This window comes from Aedes albopictus, chromosome 3 (assembly GCF_035046485.1).
Source record: "Aedes albopictus strain Foshan chromosome 3, AalbF5, whole genome shotgun sequence".
NCBI lineage: Eukaryota > Metazoa > Arthropoda > Insecta > Diptera > Culicidae > Aedes > Aedes albopictus.
This window is the reverse complement of record NC_085138.1, coordinates 237185714-237202775: the sequence shown is the minus strand read 5'-3', so window position 1 is coordinate 237202775 and position 17062 is coordinate 237185714. Positions and strand designations below refer to the sequence as shown.

Genomic DNA, 17062 nt, shown 5'->3' with positions numbered 1-17062 from the left:
AACGGTACGTAGACCAGACACTTAGCATGCTAAATTCACAACATGAAACGATCAAATTCACGGTTGAGAAGGAAGTAGACGGGAAGTTGCCTTTCTTGGATCTGATGATTAGCAGAAACGAGGATAACACTCTGAAATTTGGGATTTTTCGCAAACCAACTAGCACAGATCGGTACATAACATCCGATTCCAACCACTTTGGTGCCCAAAAGCAAGCCGCCTTCCATTCTATGGCTCACCGGCTTTACAATGTACCATTGGACAGCGTAGAATTCAAGGAAGAACAAAATCGAATTTACACTGCAGCCGAGGTCAATGGATACAACAGAACTTTCGTAGACAAAACACAAACGCAAAAAACACCGTCAGAACATAACAACGCTGGAGCCAATAGCAGGACAAACAAAAAGGATTAGCCTACCGTTCTACCCTAAAGTAACCAACCCAATAAAATCGAAGCTTCAACGATATGGATTGCAAGTAGTGCACAAAAGCACCAACACGTTACGTGAACTACTATGCAATCTGAAGGATAAGGTTCCCCCGGATGAGCAGTCAGGAATTTATGAAATTCCGTGCAGGGACTGTGCAGTGTGCAGCTGTCTACATAGGTCAGACACGCCGGAAATTCAAAACCAGAATCAGGGAACATAAGAATGCCGTTGACACAAACAAAACGAATCCAGCGTGGCAGTTTATACAGCGAGCAGTAATCATAACATCAACTGGGAAGAAGCGAAACTGCTCAAATGTGTCATCAAATCTTCGCATTTGAATGCATGGGAGTCCATGTTCATCACAGGGTCGAAAAAGCAATTGATGAATGAGGATGACCCTCCCATCGCATCGTGTCTCTTCGACATAGCAGACTTGACGATAGAGTAAATTTCTCTTCTTTTGGACGTATACGAGCAACGTACGAACACAACGCAGTCAGTCGGACATTGTCCTGAAGATGGGCTAAATCTCGCCGGAAACCGGTCGACAAAAGGTAATTTTTCAAATCTTTTCTTGACGATTCTAAGAACGATAAGTGTTGTCTTGTGTCGCGTCGCGTATTGTGTGTGCTGATTCTTAGATTTACAGTAGCTTTTTCCGCTATCATGCCGTGCCGTAAAACCGTGCCCCTAAAAATGCTCTTCGCTTATACAAAGTAATTATATATATCCAACCATGTTCACATTACCTTTTCGAATTTCAATAGGCGGTTTTGTAGAATTGTTAACAATTTTCTGCGTTTTTTAAATATCCTGGATTGTCCAAACTCCAAACTTGTCATGGAAGTCATTTCTTGAAATCAACAGCTACAGCAGTAGCTGGTTTTGTTATCGACAGTAAGGTTACAGAACCCGCCGGGATCCATGAACCTCTCGGAATCTTAAGAGCCATTCCAAGAAACTTTTGAGATATTGCAGAGATTTCCAATCTTTCCTAGATCTAAGAACGTGAAAAAAGCCCACATAATCAATCACTGAATAGTTCAAGATAAAAAAAAAAACATTGTTGGTGGTAAATTTCGGATTATCCCAAGTTTTCAGAAGTTTTGTACTTCAAAATTGCTTGTTATAAGTGGTGTTTACACTGAAAACAGTAGCTTGTAAAATAGTGTCAACGTATTAAGAAAATCAATATAATGATTTGAACCGCCAGGAAATGTCATCGAATTTCAAAGCAACATCAGTTGTCCTTTTATAATTTGTACAAAATGCTTTTCATTTTATTGAAAATATCACCATGTGTTCAATTGCTTTTCGTCTCAAGAATAAAAGTATAAATGTGAATAAAAATATTAACAATTGATTATCTATCACCGTTCCCTAGTATAACAAGTCTCGTTCGCATACCAACCGTCTAACAAGAAATCGACCAACATTTTACAGGTTCGACTTCATGAACGGCTTCAAATACAGATGGAATGATTTGTTGACTGGTTCCTAAAAATAGCATAAAAGTGATATTAATGATGAACTTATAACACCTTCGCTCAACTTACCTGATTGAGTGGACTCTTCTTAGCCTCTTCAAAAAGACGTTCGTACACATTTCCATCGTAGGCACCTAGTGCCGATCCCAGCACCATATCCGGAATGTCAAACGAATCGACAATACCGACAGCATTCGGTCTAATGGCAGCCAAGGCGCCTTCCAATTTTTGCTGCAGTCGCGAAATGTCGCTCTCGCTGATGGTTGTAAACTGGCGATGAGATGTGATTGTTAGCGTTGATATAAATACCGATGAAACTATTATAGAACTCACCCTCAACAGATCTCCGACGGCCTTCATGGCCTCGTCGTACGCATACAGCTCGTAGATATCTCTCAAGGCACGTGCCAACTCCGGTGGGGCAGTTTTGCAAGATTTTTCAATCATTTCATAGCCGGACTGCACCAGGAAGGCCCGACAGTGAGCGTCGGCAGTCCGCGCCAATTCAATCGATGTGAGATTGACGGCTTCTTCGGGCGTACAACCGGCGCGTTTGCGCTGCTCGATGTGGTCGTTTGCCAGCCGTAGTTTACTGCAATGGATGACATTTTAAGTAAAGCCGATATGGGACATAAAGCAAGCAATTTCTATGATGTACTAACCCAGCGGCCACAGTTTGAAGGGCGGCAATGATTCCAGGCACTGAATCGTCCCAAGTCTGACGTTGATTACTGGACAGGAATTTCTTCAGATACTGCACGGTCGGGACTAGTTCCTGTCCCTTCTGAGCTTGAGTCCATACCTTCAATAGGTATCTGCAATCAAGATAGCGATTTGTTAATACCTAATTGATCTTCTAAGACGTGTGTTGTACGTTGTGCATAAAAGATGCCATTTACAGATCAAAGGTTGACAAATTTTATGAGAACATCACCTCCCCCCAATTAAATACACAACAGTGCCATGATGAAGGAAATGTTTCTTTATGTAATTTCCAATAGTTTGCCAGCAGCTCTTACTAAAAGAGGGAAAAATCTCACAGTGAGCAGTTTATGCAGCAGGAATTACAATCTGTGTGACAAGGGCATGATTATCATTCTATCTGATGATCATTCGACGTTATTTAATGTCCATTCGGGCTTATGTTCATTCAACCTAGTGACACTGTGACAGTCGACCGAACACCATTTCCGAGTCATACAGAGGGCGCTCCACATTTCAGCAGGGGAGAGGGTGGTCTTACATCATTCGTTCTCAGAAAGGTGAGAGATCTGGATCTCACAGAGACAGGTGCTAACAGTATGGTCTACATTGTTAACACTTCCGAATATGTCACAGTTCCTGTGGAACCCAAACCTACCTAGGTCAGTCTGGTATGACCAGTGCGAAATCTCGGGAGAATTTGTTAAGCCTTAAGACTCTTCGTATCGTTTCACCTGATCATCTCTTCATTTATTTTGCGAATAAAGAACTCTTTTATAGCCCTCCAATTTTGGGTCCACGCTCGACTAGTAATGCATGCGATCGGCAGACTCATTTTCTAGGACACACCGCAGTATCCTGTGATCCAAACAGCCAAATTTGCAATTGTTATGTTAACTGATTCAGCCTTCTAAAACCTTAACATTTGTATTTACAAAAGGTCTTAGAAACATGTTTTGCCTTCTGAAACCGTTACATGCCAAACGTGGTCTTATTTGCTTAATTGGTTCTCGAGTTAAACAGAAATATGCGTTTAAAAATAACAGCAATCCAAGTAACATGTTTAGTTTTATTCAACACTATAATAGGGTTCCTACAAGCTAACATTCTTAAAACCCTTGTCATTACCATTTTATCCGCAGTGCTCCTACCAAAACCTCAGAAAGAGTAGAATCTGGCTAGTTGGCCCACCCTGGCAAAGGTTTTGAAGAGTTTGAATGCAAAAGTAGATTGGCATTTATAAAAGCCTTTTTTAGGCAACTTCATCTAGGCGCTTACTACCTTCATCAAACATGATATTTATTATTGTAACATTTTTCAATTCACACAATATAATAAACCTCAAAAATCAATTTGCAAAACAAAATCTAAAAATGGCCTGAAGCTCCACGACAAAATATTTAAGTTGGCGAGACCTAAATTTTAATACTATTAAAAATATACGGTGAAACATGTCAAAAAAGTTTCAAAAAACAAATGCCGTTTAAAAATACCTATGTATAATTTTAAGATTGAAATTATATTTTTCTGAACGGAATGAAAAAACAAAAACTAATAAATCAATATGGCGGAGGCATGAATACAATTTTTAACAGTATTGCCGTTTCACTTTTATATAAGAAGGTATAAATACAAAACAGTTTAAAATCGCTTTTATGATAGTAGTTTTCTTGCCAAAAGGTTACTACAAAAACTGCTAAAAAATTAACCTAATATAAAGCTTAATAACAGATTTCATGACGACGAACTAATTTTAACTGATGATGTAAATTTGATGTTGAAAGTAAATCATATTTTGATTTGTGTTCATTTCTATGTTGGACTTTGCTCAGGAAGAGAAGCTACAATCTATCTAGATAAAATGTAGGATGCCTTTTAGTATATCCATATCATTTGCATTGTATCACTCTCGACTGTAAATTTGTCTGTCACTTCTCCAACGAATGCTCGACCACCACGACGCTTCTGATAAAAATTATCAGCCTAAATTGCATCTCTGTAATCAGCATTGGTTATGTCAATACGATAACGGCGACTTGACAAGTCATACTTTCGCTAATCCCATTCAAACCACCTATAACGTTTAGATCGATTTACCTGGCCGTCTGCAGCAGCAGCACCGTGTTATCGCCTTCATATGTACAAGCAGCCGTTACCATACCGTACGTGCCAAATAGGTTCGAACACGTCATGTATCCGTGACCTCCGCAGGCCAACCGACACGTCTCAACGGCCTGCGCTGCATCAGCAGTACTAACGGCCTTCAGGCAACAGGCAATCGCATGCAACTCCGGTAGCCGTTCCAGGTCACCTTTGTCCAGTTCGGATGTCACCTGGTTGTACATGTCCCACAAATTGTCCGAAGTCAGTTTGAAAATAATACTTTTGGCGATAGCTGGAAATAGCTTGTATTGTTGGGTAAGATGGTCAATGACTTGCACCTCGGGCTGGCTGTGGAATGGAGATAAGATAAATTAGATTTACAAGATATTATAAAATCGAAAACAACAGTTTGCACGTACTCCGGATTGATAACACTCTGTCGGCGCACGCAAGAATAGCGGGTGGCAATTGTCACCGCCTTCGACAAATAATTGGCCATATCGCGCACAATGACCACTCGGACGAACATCATCGTTCCGTATGTCAGCACGGATGATGGTGGCTTTACGAAGGTTCCATCCTCAAGAAGCTTGGCGTTCTTCATCAACATGTTACCCCGAGGAATACGAACGTTCTTGAATCCCAGGAATCCGTTGTTGACTCCGTTCATACCAAGCTTATTGCCGATTTCGCCAATGGTAATTCCCGGCATGGGCATGTGAGTTTCCTCATCACGAAGTTGAACTATGAACGGATGAATCCCATGGTTTTTGCCCTTAGAATACAGCTGAGCAATTACTACACAGTAGTTTGCCGTGTGACCGACTATAATAAGGAAATAATATTAGATTTGTATGGAATATTAGTAAGTCACCACGGTTCAACTTACGTCCTCCTGGCCACCACTTGTAAGACGACAACGTAGGACTATTCAGGACTATTTCCTTCGTTCGCTCATCGTAGGTTGCTGTTGTCTCCAGTCCTCTGATGAAAGTACCATGACCCAATTCAGTTTGGGCGTACGTTCCAATAATCTCACAATTCCACGCTCTCCCTATCCACTCTGCCTGCTGCTCGGGAGTGCCATGACCCATCAGGGCAGGAAGAAACATGACAAAATGCACTGCAAGTGGGTTTCCTTCCTTGATAATTCCGGAGCCTAGTAGACCTCCTAACAGAGCCCTATAACAATGGTAGATTTTCACATAAAAAAACGTTGTTTCTCTGAAACAAGACATTAAACAACTTACATGTAATTATCGACCCCATCTTTGCCCTGCTCTTGCATTTGTTTCACCTTGCGGAAAATGACGGTTGATTTGCGGACGGATTCCTCGTAGACCTCTTTGTGCGATACAAAGTGCAGAGGAACTTTGTCGAAGAACTCCGGCTCTGATAGGAAGAACTTTTCTGTAAATAGAAAGAAAGAAATACGTTACAAGTGATTGGAATTCACCAGAATGCGTGCTACCATCAATGCAAAATCCTAAGAACTTCCGAGTGAACGATTTCACTACAGATGAGGTAGTTCTATACAGAATGTATATTATCGTCGCACCACCAAATCGAAGTCGTCGCTAGAAGCACATGCGAAGTTGCAGCTGCGAAGTAAATTTGAATCTATTTTTTCTGTTGCGCATCATTAAGCTAATTAAGAGCAACAATATGCACTAATCCAAATTGAGTTGCGACATTTCTAAGTAGGTTAAAAATCAATTTTCGCACGTTCGGTCACTTCGTATTTCGACCAAAAGCATAATATTCAATATGCACTTCCCTGGATAAGTGCATAGTTATTGCATCTTCGGATTTACTCCTTTTACTTGTTTGCAGTTTTGCCACTGGGTAAATACCCTAATCTTTTCGGGATATTACTATAAAGATTGTCATAAAAGTAGGTCGTGCGTCGTATGAAGAAGCAGAATTCCAGACCCATCTGTTTGACTGATTTTCTCTAATTTAAAAATACTTAGAGCGATCATCACATCCGTGATGTTCAGTCAGCTAACAAGCCTCTTCGTGTGAACCAACATGCTTACCAATCTGGAAAGTATAGCGTTTCTTATACATAGTTTGCCGATGGCTATCCAACATTGATAGTAATTAATCAAATGGTAGGTATGTGTATCAGCAGCCTCTTCGACCTGGTTTTTCAGGTAGTTAGGGGTTGGCGTCACTATTATGGCCTCTCGGTAAATCCGAGTAAAACATCAATCCTCATGTTCGATTTGAATAGGTCGTATGTTTGCTATAATTCCTATGCAGATACGACCTATTCAAATGGAACGCTAGAATCGTCATTAATGGACAGCCCCTTTGCCCATTTGGTGCCCATTCAAAATTTTAAAATGCAGCTTTTTCTTTCATTTCAAGCTCAAACTAACCCAAAAACTATCAGGTTATTCGATAGGCATATTAAAACACGCTGATCAGTTTACAAAACCGAATAGGAAAAAGTGAGAAAACTTTTTTTCGTTTTTGCAGATTACACCAAACTGAGTTGCACTTTAAACTAGTGTTGTGTGACGGTAAAGAGGAGAAGTGAGAACAATACAATCAAAATTATCACCCGGACCCCCACATTTTTGAGGCCCTACAATAATAAAATTTCAAAACATGAAATTATTTAGATTTTCAAAACCATAGGTTCATGGTTTGGGCTTGGATGTTCGAATTATAGTGTTTGCAGAGCCGTAGCGTGCGGTTGGCCAGGTTGGCCCCCGCCAAGGGCGCCAGCCTCAGATGGGCACCGAAAAGGCCTAAGACTAGAGGAAAATAGAATGATGATATTTTATTTTATAGATTTTGAGTATTTCTTCGCATATTCTTGCTAGGTTTCCTTCAGAAAATCTTTAAAAAAAATCTTTCGGAAATTCTTTTAGGGATTTCTTCCAAAAATTCTCAAACAATTCCTCCAGAAATTCTCTTAGAAACTCAAAACAGAAAATCAAAAATTCTTCTGAAGATTTCTCTCGAAATTTTTCGATAGACACCTATAGAAACTCCTCTAGGGAGACATTCAGAAGTTATCTAGTAATTTATTCAGAAATTGGTTAAAGGTTTCTTCTAATATTTTTCTAAGAATTTTATTAGATAAACTTCCATAGTTTCCTTTAAAAAAATCTTTCAAAAATTCTTTCGTGGATAAATTTGGGAATTTCTTTCAAGATACCTTTAGAAATTTCTCTACAGATTCTATAAATTTTCTGGGGGCTTAAGCTTCTATTTCTCCATACTTCTATTACACATTTTTTCCTATAGAAAATCCTTTAGAGATTCGTTTAGAAATCCCGCCCAGGACTTTTTACAGAAATACCTCTGAGAAGAAATCTCTCATATCGCTTAAAAAATTTACCATTGATTTCTTCCAAAATTATTCCATGTTCACTAAAGATTTCTCCATAAATTTCTGCTGGAGTAACTCTATAAAACCATGAGTTTTCCCATAAACTCTTCAAGAAAATCATGAACTTGGATTTTTTTTTTCATAAATTTCCCCAGGTATTCCGTTAGAAAATCCGCCATTGATTTCATCCACAACTTCTCCAAAGGTTTTTTTTTTGAAAGCCTTACATGGATTTCTTCAGCAATTCCTCCAGGGATTTCTTCGTAAAACCTTCTGGAGATTTTTAGAATATCCTCCAGAGAATCCTTAAGTTTTTTTTATCAGGAAGTACTTAAAAAATTCTTTCAAAAATATTTCCAGTGGGTCTCAACAAATTCTTACAGGCAATTTTTCACAGGCTGTTTTAGGATTTCCAGGAATTGAATATTCTTGCTGAAATGTTTTCCTGGTTTTCATCAGGTATTCCTTCAAATATTCCTGCAGGAACTCATCCAGAGTTTCAGAAGTTCATTCAGTGATTCCAGCAGGAATTCTTCTGGAGATTCCAACAAAAAACATATAAAGAGAGTTCTACAGGAATTTTTTCCAGCATTCTTCCATGTCCATGGGGCGTCTTATGATTACTGAAAATTCACTTTTTTCTGGGAAATATTTTGATTAAACTTAAGAGGAAGCCATTGGTAAATTTATTTGGTAAAGTAAATTTAAATTTGAATAACAATTAAAAAGGTCATTTCAAACTCCCAAAGAAATACACAACTGAAAAATACTCTAAGAAAAAAGAAAAATCGGGGAAAATCTGTTTCTTCGGAACACCAAAATCAAACCTTTAAAGAAAGAGCACATTTTTCTAAGCCACTATGTTTTTTTTAGATTTTTAGAAGTTTATCAATTTCAGACATTTTTGAAATCACCTTTTGACAGCTGGGCAACTGCTTGACAGCTCCGCCCCTTACAAAATGCAACGAGGGGTGATTCGACAAATCGAGCCCATACAAACTTCGAACTGATTTTTAAATAGTTTCCCAGGCACCAAAATTCATGAAAATTTGGATTTCGGCTCAGTTTGACATGCAGATTCAGGAGTCATCTCAACATCGCTAAAGAAGTCAATTGTCGTGGGGCGCCAATCTGAATGCTTGCCAAGGGCGCCATGGGACCACGCTACGGCTCTGAGTGTTTGTCCAGTTAGTATTGGTTTGTCAAAATATCTATTGGAAAAGTGTATGGGATAGTCCTTGATTATTGCTGGGAAGTCTATAATAGATTCTTGATTAGGGGCTGTTCATAAACCACGTAGACCAAAATTTGACCATCTCAGACCCCCCCCCCCCCTCTCCCCTCGTAGACTTTTATCCATACAAAAATTTTAAAATTTGTATGGAGCGTAGACTTTGGCCAGACCCCCCTCCCCCCAAAAATTCTACGTGGTTTATAAACGGCCCCTTACTGTGCTGTCACGATTTAATGTATTTTTTTACGAACGAAAATGCGGTACCAGTTTAATTTAGCAGAAACTGTAACACGAAATAAATAACCTAAGTGAAACTCGAACCCATGAAACTGCTTGTTAAAAGAAAGATTTGGAGATACTTAGAGTCTATTGTCCTGACAACAATATGGAATTCTTTGAGAATCATGGTTCTATATTAAGATCTAGCATGAGTAATGCGGGACAAAAGTTCGCACCCAACAGTCTTCTAAAAATAACTTCTAAACGAACTTAAAATAATATCGTTGTTACTTGCTAAACTTTTTCCTATCATGTTACCTTCAAAACGTAGTACTAGATTTGTTCGAGTTCCTTTTGCAGTTCTAGTAATCTAGTAATGTTTTTATTACAAGTAGGATCTTCAATGTAAACGTTTGCCCATACTGGGGGCAAAAGTTCGCATTATGCGGAGCAAAAGTTCGCACATGATGAAGGATAGTTTATTGGTCTGAAGTGCATTTATTTCAACTAAATTCAAGTTCAAGCTCCAGGTGATCCTATGATCATTTCAGGGGAATTCCAGCTTCCGAGGAGGGCCACGGGTCCTTAGGGGGTTTCATGGGTGTTCATAAGGTTATATGAGCGTTTTCATAGAGTTTCAAGGAGTTTTGGAAGGTAATGCGGTTGCAAGGGCGTACGGGAGAGACGTTTGAAAAGAGAGGCGTTCCAGAGTGTTGAGGACAACCCTATCGCGCCGTACCAACCGGTACTGCGCACGCCGCTGTGCTCGCACTCGGCAGCATAGCTGTCACTGTGTGATGCTGGAGATGCGCATCAATGAATGATTTTAATGTGGTTGTCGTTGTATTGTTTTTGTATAGTTTGTATCAGTTTGTTTACGTACCAATGTAGTATCGTTTTGTACCTTTTAGCGTGTCGTAATAAATTAGTTATTTTAATTGTATCGCGCGCGTTTTAATCCCCAATGTAGGAACTATCCGAGAGTGATAATCGGGGGATTTCCGAGGTGCAAAAGTGGCGACGAGGATGGGATACCGGTCTACACGGCAAACCGGTTGCAACGTTTCGCCCTTCATCTGCTTCTCTACGATTTCGAAATTGAGTACGTGCCCACCCACAAGTTCGGCAATGCGGACCTGCTTTCCCGGTTGATCAACCAGCACGTCAAACCCGAAGAGGACTACGTCATCGCGAGCCTCAACCTGGAAGAGGATCTCAGGTCAGTTGTAACTAATACAGTTAAAGTGTTGCCTCTCAATTTCAGAGCCGTCGCGCAAAGCACCCAAGCAGACCCACTGCTCCGGAAAGTCTACCACCACATCCAACACGGTTGGCCCGAATCCAAACTCTCGGGTTCCGACATCCAACGGTTCCAAGCACGCAAGGAATCGCTCTCGGTGGTAGATGGGTGCATCATGTTTGCCGAACGGCTCGTCATCCCGTCGCTGCTCCGCAAGCGATGCCTCGAACAGCTTCATCGTGGTCATCCCGGCATGCAGCGTATGAAAGCCCTCGCCCGAAGCTACGTGTACTGGCCCAGCTTGGATGCCGACATCGTCAACTTCGTCAAGGCATGCCAACAGTGTGCGTCCGTAGCCAGATCGCCTCCTCACTCTCCACCGGTGCCGTGGCCCAAGCCGACCGCTCCCTGGCAGCGCGTCCACGTCGACTACGCCGGCCCGATCGAAGGCGAGTACTATTTGATCGCCGTCGACGCCTTCTCCAAGTGGCCAGAGATCATCCAAACGACCCGAATCACCTCAGCGGTGACGATTACCATTCTCCGTGGGTTGTTTGCTCGGCTGGGTATGCCCGTAACACTAGTCAGCGACAACGGTACCCAGTTCACGAGCGCCGAGTTCGCCGATTTCTGCGCCTCCAACGGCATCGAGCACCTCACGACGGCCCCGTTCCATCCACAGTCGAATGGCCAAGCGGAGCGATTCGTGGACACATTCAAGCGGGCCGTGAAGAAGATTCGAGAGGGGAGAGGATCGATACAGCAAGCACTGGACACCTTCTTGTTGACGTACCGAAGCACGCCCAACCGGGCGCTACCTGACCAGAAGTCGCCATCCGAGGTCATGTTCGGGCGCAAAATCCGTACGTGTCTCGAGCTTCTGCGTCCTCCACCGGTACGTACACCAGTGCAACCGTCCGACGACAAGAAACCGAGATCGTTCTGCCGGAACGCCACCGTCTACGCCAAGTTCTACGGCCGAAACGGTTGGAAATGGGTTCCCGGCACAGTCGTCGAGAAAATCGGAGACGTTATGTACAACGTGTGGGTTGAAGATCACCGAATGCTGCGCTCCCATATCAATCAGCTCCGGAGTCGCCAAGCTGCTGGCACGACACCGAAGCAACCCGTCAGGCAGGCCGCCTCCAGCCAGCATTCGTTGCCGCTCGACATCCTGTTGGGTGCCTGGAATCTCCCAAGTCGACTATCAGGCACGCCGACACCGTCGCTTGTCCCGAGCGCCTCTGCATCGTCACCTACGTTGGGACCAGTCTCCAGTCCAGAGCCTACCCTGCTAGGTTCTCCGCCGGCCCGTGCGTCGTCTACGCCACGGCACGAGGCCCCGGCGACTCCGTCCATGTCATCGTCAGGTACAACGTCAACATCTACCGAATTCGAATCCGCTGTCGAAGTTGAACCGGTGGTAGATCTCCCTAGGCGTTCTTCACGGACTCGAAGACCGCCAGTCAGGTTCGACCCCTACCACCTCTATTAAGAGGGGAGATGTTGAGGACAACCCTATCGCGCCGTACCAACCGGTACTGCGCACGCCGCTGTGCTCGCACTCGGCAGCATAGCTGTCACTGTGTGATGCTGGAGATGCGCATCAATGAATGATTTTAATGTGGTTGTCGTTGTATTGTTTTTGTATAGTTTGTATCAGTTTGTTTACGTACCAATGTAGTATCGTTTTGTACCTTTTAGCGTGTCGTAATAAATTAGTTATTTTAATTGTATCGCGCGCGTTTTAATCCCCAATGTAGGAACTATCCGAGAGTGATAATCGGGGGATTTCCGAGGTGCAAAACAGAGGTATTCCAGGGGGTGTCAGGAGCGTTCCAGGGATCTTCAAGGGGTTTCAGAGGCGTTACACGGAATTTCATAAGCGTTTCATAGGCGTCCTAAGGGGTGTCAGTGGCGCCCCAGCGACGTTCCAAGGGGTTTTAAACGGTTTCATGGGTATTTCGTGAGTTTTCCAGGAGGTTCGTGAGGTTTCGTGTTCAAGGGGTTTCAAAGGCGTTTCAAGGGATTTCAAAAGGTTTCAGGAGCGCTCCAGGAATTTTTGAGAGGAGTTTCAGGGATGTTCCAAGTGGTTTCAGAGGCGTTCCATGGGGTGTTAGGGGTTTTCCAAAGGCGTTCTAGAAGGTTTCATGAGGTTTCAGCGAGTGTCAGGAGCGCTCCGTGGATTTTGAAGTGGTTTCACAGGCGCTCCAGGGAGTTTCAGGGGGTTTCAGAAGCGTTCCAGAGGTGTCATGAATGTTTCAATGGATTTCAGGACTGTTTCAAAGAGTTCTAGATGTTCCAGGGAGAATCTGGAGTTTTCAAGCAGGTGGGGCGTTCAAGCAGGTTTCAGCGGTTTTCATGGGGTTGCAATGTCGTTCCAGGGCGACATCACTAGAAACCCTGAAAAATCCTGAAACTTCCTTTATTACCCCTTTAAATTTTCTCTTAATCTCCTCTAAATTCTCTGATATCCCTTAAAAATCCTCGAACCTCCACTGAAATATCCCTGAACCCCCCTTATTTAGAAGCCCTAAAGAACCCCCGAGAATCACTCCGAAACCATTCCAAAACTCCCATGGAACATGAAAATGAAAATCTGACTAATTTGTAACAGAATAAATTTCGACTACAGGAATCAACCGTTCAACAACTGACTACTTTCTGGTTAACGATGTTCATAGATAATTCAATGTTCTGAACTGCGCGGCAAACTGGGTCAAAATCCAAATTTTCGTTAATTTTGGTGACCGGGAACCTATTTAAAAATCAATTTGAAGTTTGTATGGGAGCGATTTGTTGAATCGCCCCCGTGTAATTTTGTACAGGGCAGAGCTGCCAAGCAGTTGCTCAGATGTCAAAAGGTAATATCAAAAAATCTATTTGAAACAGGCCTTGAAATTAATTTCAGGTGTCAAAATGAAGTTGTAAAAGTCTGAAAAAAAATCGTAGAAAAAGCTGCTATTTCGTGTAAATTTTAATTTTTTTTAAGTTTTAAAACATAATTGGCGAAAATCGGTAAAAATTAGGATGAGCTTGCGTTCAAAATTTGGGTTCCAGACATCCAACACAATGCACAGTGGAAAAAATCGACCCAAAAAACGGATCTTTTAACGCCTCTGGTTTCGGTACGTGAAGGTTACCATTTCTGACGTAAAAAAGCACGAAAAATCGATTGGTGCTAAATTCACTCACTGCACGCCACGGGAAGTGGTCTATTTTGCTCCATTTTGCCCTTTTTTCATACAAGAAGAGAATCAAAATGTACTTTCAAACAACAAACACGACTGAAGATCATTTTAAATTGCAGCAGGTATAATAAGAAGTTACTAGCAATCTTAAAAATACACGAAAGGTCCTTTTAAATGCTTATTTCGCCTCATATGCCCCAACAACTGCTGGAAATACGCACTTCTTCAAATTTTGACATTACAATGGCAAACCAAGAACAGAAAAACAATATGGTTGAGAATTGCAAAATATAACATTATTGGATTATTGAAAATAGAACAATATAAAAATTAGCTATTCGCCAGTCAACCAAAAAAATTTCAAAAGTAATCATTAGAACACAGACAAACAGACGTAACACTCTTCAAAACGGCTTGGCACATGCATTTAACGATCAATTCAAATAACATTTGATTTGCGCGATCGTTCCACCAGATGCGCTAGTGTTTGATCGCTTTGACGTTTGTCAGTGTACACGTTGCTGAATGATGCAAACGAAAATTACAGGTAATTTGTGTAGTAGTGTGCGTGTCAGCAAAACGTCAAATCGAAATCCATCATGGCCGACAGTGTCGCGCGCGGTTCTACCAACAGATGGCAGTGTGCTCATGAAAATGACACTGTGCAAAAGTTTTTGATGAATTTCCTCTAAGAGTTACGTCTGTTTGTCTGTGATTAGAATAACCAAAATTCAAATTTTGTCATTATGTTGTTCTTAATAAGTGCCGAAACTGCGATGGTTCATCAAACTCATAAGAAGTCGACAATATCTCACCAATTGCAAAATTTGTTATGATAGCAAAATAAGACATTCAATAGTTATTTTTCCCAGCCTCTTGTCACCGCAATACTGCCCCACAGGAAAATAACGAGCCAACATCTTTGGTTCCCACTTTCAGCCGCCCCGTTGAACACAATAGCGGCGGCTCGGGCGGTTGGTTCCCCATGACAGCGCAAAGTTTGTAAACAAACACAATTCCAGGAGCAATAATTGAAAACGGCGAAACATTTTACACAACAGATTTGTTTTTTTCACTTTTTAAAACAGTTAGTTAAGGCAAAACATGACTTTTAATTTCTTAATTATTTATTTCATAATGAAGTCGTTATGGTACCAGCTCGTTTTCTTCACGGGGAGAAAGTTTTCATAAAATTTAGAATTGTTATTGATATGATTCAGCCACAGTCAATTATCGTTCCTGCATTTTGATGCTGACCTGGAAAACATGGCCGCGTGACAGGAGGCTGATTTTTCCAAATTTGATAAATGACAAGCGAATGGCATATTTTTATATGATATCATATTATGCTATTGCCATGTTGTTTTAAGCTCTTCATGAAGAACTCATGAATGACAAAATAAGTTATGACAATAAAATGTGTTGTTCTTGTGTTTTTGGTTTGCTATTCACCTTTACCCGGGAAGTGACAAAAAGGCAAAAATAATAACTAGGTACATATTTAGCATTGACAATTTTGACATTACAGAATTACAATTGCAAACCAAGAACTAAAAGTTTCGAGGTTGAGAATTGCAAAATATACCATTAATGGAGTTATTGAGAATAGACAATATCATAACTAGTTATTCTCTTGACAATCAATAGAAGGTTTAATTGAGTTGTTTATTCCAATAGCAAGCTAATAGTTTCTCGGATAGAAAGTAATTCCAAACTAATGTCAAATAGTTCCATTTAAACTTGATGTTCCACCCGCAATTCATAACAACTGCAATGCATTACATCACACCGCAAAAGCATAAAACAACGTACATGCGATGCAAACATATGTCCACTGCATATGTAGTGGTTTTTTGGCACATACTCAAATGAAAGATTCCGCCATCAGCAACCGGTTTGCGTTTAAGTTTGCTTATCTGTACTAAGATAAAGAAAAGCTAAAGCATGAACAATGTTTTTTTTTTTTTGCACAATGTGCGTATGTCCATCCACTTTTTTCCAGCATATGAGTGACACCAGCACTACCGTCGTGCGATATCACCTCGCATATCGCTCGTCATTAATGTGTCCAGAGTATTAATAATAACTATAATAACGACACATTCTATGAACCCTAAAAAACTGCTTCATCATGTGGACTTACCTCGCGATCGTTTTTCCTTCAATTTGGCCTCGCCACCGATCCACCACACGGTGAAATCCTCATTCTTGAACGAGCACTTTTCGCGCTCATGCTGCAGATCCTGGTTGACCGTCGTGCTCGGCATCTTGTGTGAAGGCTGCTAAGAAGTGCCTACTGCGCTGGCGATGATTTCTTTTTCTTCGCTTATTAACTGCACTGTGAACCGGAGATGCGTATATCTTAGTAGGCGAATATTGCACACACTTCGCCTATAATTGCACAAAAGAGATGTAGATCTCCCAAGGGTTGTTCTGGATACCTCCGAACAACTTTGCAAACTGAGGCGATAGCACACGGCGCTCTTGAACTGCTCTGTGCGCTGATAGCTCAGGATGATTATCGGTAGAGAATTAACCTTTGGATCGTAACAAAACTCACAGCTCACTTAGCTATTTTGCGACCGTGTTGATAGGTTTGAGTGCAGAGAGCTGTGCGCTGCGCTACATGTACCTACGTAGACATGGAGGGTCGCGACGACTATGTGGAGAATGGAGTGAGAGCACCATACAATTTACTTTATGCAATCAACTTCGATGCTTCTGATAGCTTTCAAATTCGACTTTCGCAGCACTAATAAGTATAAACGGTTGATAAGACAACTGGTATTGTATGATACTCGTAAATAAGATTACGAACTCTTGAAGCAATGTCCAAGTCGTCGAATCACATACGAACACGGCCCTGAATAATCAGTTCAAGAAGCTGCGGGGCACTATGAATATTACTACGCGTATTCATTGATTGCTAATTAATCTTGAGCTCAGATGCAGCGCACTCAGTATCACTGTCCTCCTTTTCTAATCACTATCCCTGGCTTGTGGATTCACTCACTAACGTTAAAACTAGCAAAAATGAAATATATTTAGCTGACGACCTACGATTCCACCCAACACTTCAAATCGTAAAATGTTACTGAACTAT

At 41.5% G+C, this 17062-nt stretch overlaps 2 protein-coding genes across 2 annotated transcripts; one reads left to right on the top strand and one right to left on the bottom strand.

The window, feature by feature from the left end:
* Positions 1 to 1681: 1681 nt before the first annotated feature.
* On the bottom strand, positions 1682 to 17062 carry LOC109431293 (probable peroxisomal acyl-coenzyme A oxidase 1). The gene is made up of 9 exons (XM_062859651.1): positions 16103 to 17062; positions 5980 to 6139; positions 5619 to 5911; positions 5149 to 5554; positions 4724 to 5077; positions 2587 to 2739; positions 2258 to 2516; positions 1994 to 2194; positions 1682 to 1934 (listed from the first exon to the last, which is right to left on the bottom strand). The coding sequence occupies exons 1-9, from the start codon at positions 16224 to 16226 to the stop codon at positions 1875 to 1877; spliced, it is 2010 nt and encodes a 669-aa protein (XP_062715635.1). The 5' UTR covers positions 16227 to 17062; the 3' UTR covers positions 1682 to 1874.
* LOC134291650 (uncharacterized protein K02A2.6-like) lies at positions 9524 to 16096 on the top strand. The gene has a single exon (XM_062859652.1). It carries the CDS (start codon positions 10944 to 10946, stop codon positions 12261 to 12263), a length of 1320 nt encoding a protein of 439 aa, XP_062715636.1. The 5' UTR covers positions 9524 to 10943; the 3' UTR covers positions 12264 to 16096.

Coding starts and splice junctions, on each gene's coding strand:
- LOC134291650 (XM_062859652.1), top strand. CDS start 10,944: ATGTTTGCCGAACGGCTCGTCATCCCGTCGCTGCTCCGCAAGCGATGC.
- LOC109431293 (XM_062859651.1), bottom strand. CDS start 16,226: ATGCCGAGCACGACGGTCAACCAGGATCTGCAGCATGAGCGCGAAAAG. Junction 5,912..5,979: donor GATGGGGTCGATAATTACAT/GTAAGTTGTTTA, acceptor CCATTGTTATAG/GGCTCTGTTAGGAGGTCTAC. Junction 1,935..1,993: donor AGAAGAGTCCACTCAATCAG/GTAAGTTGAGCG, acceptor TGCTATTTTTAG/GAACCAGTCAACAAATCATT.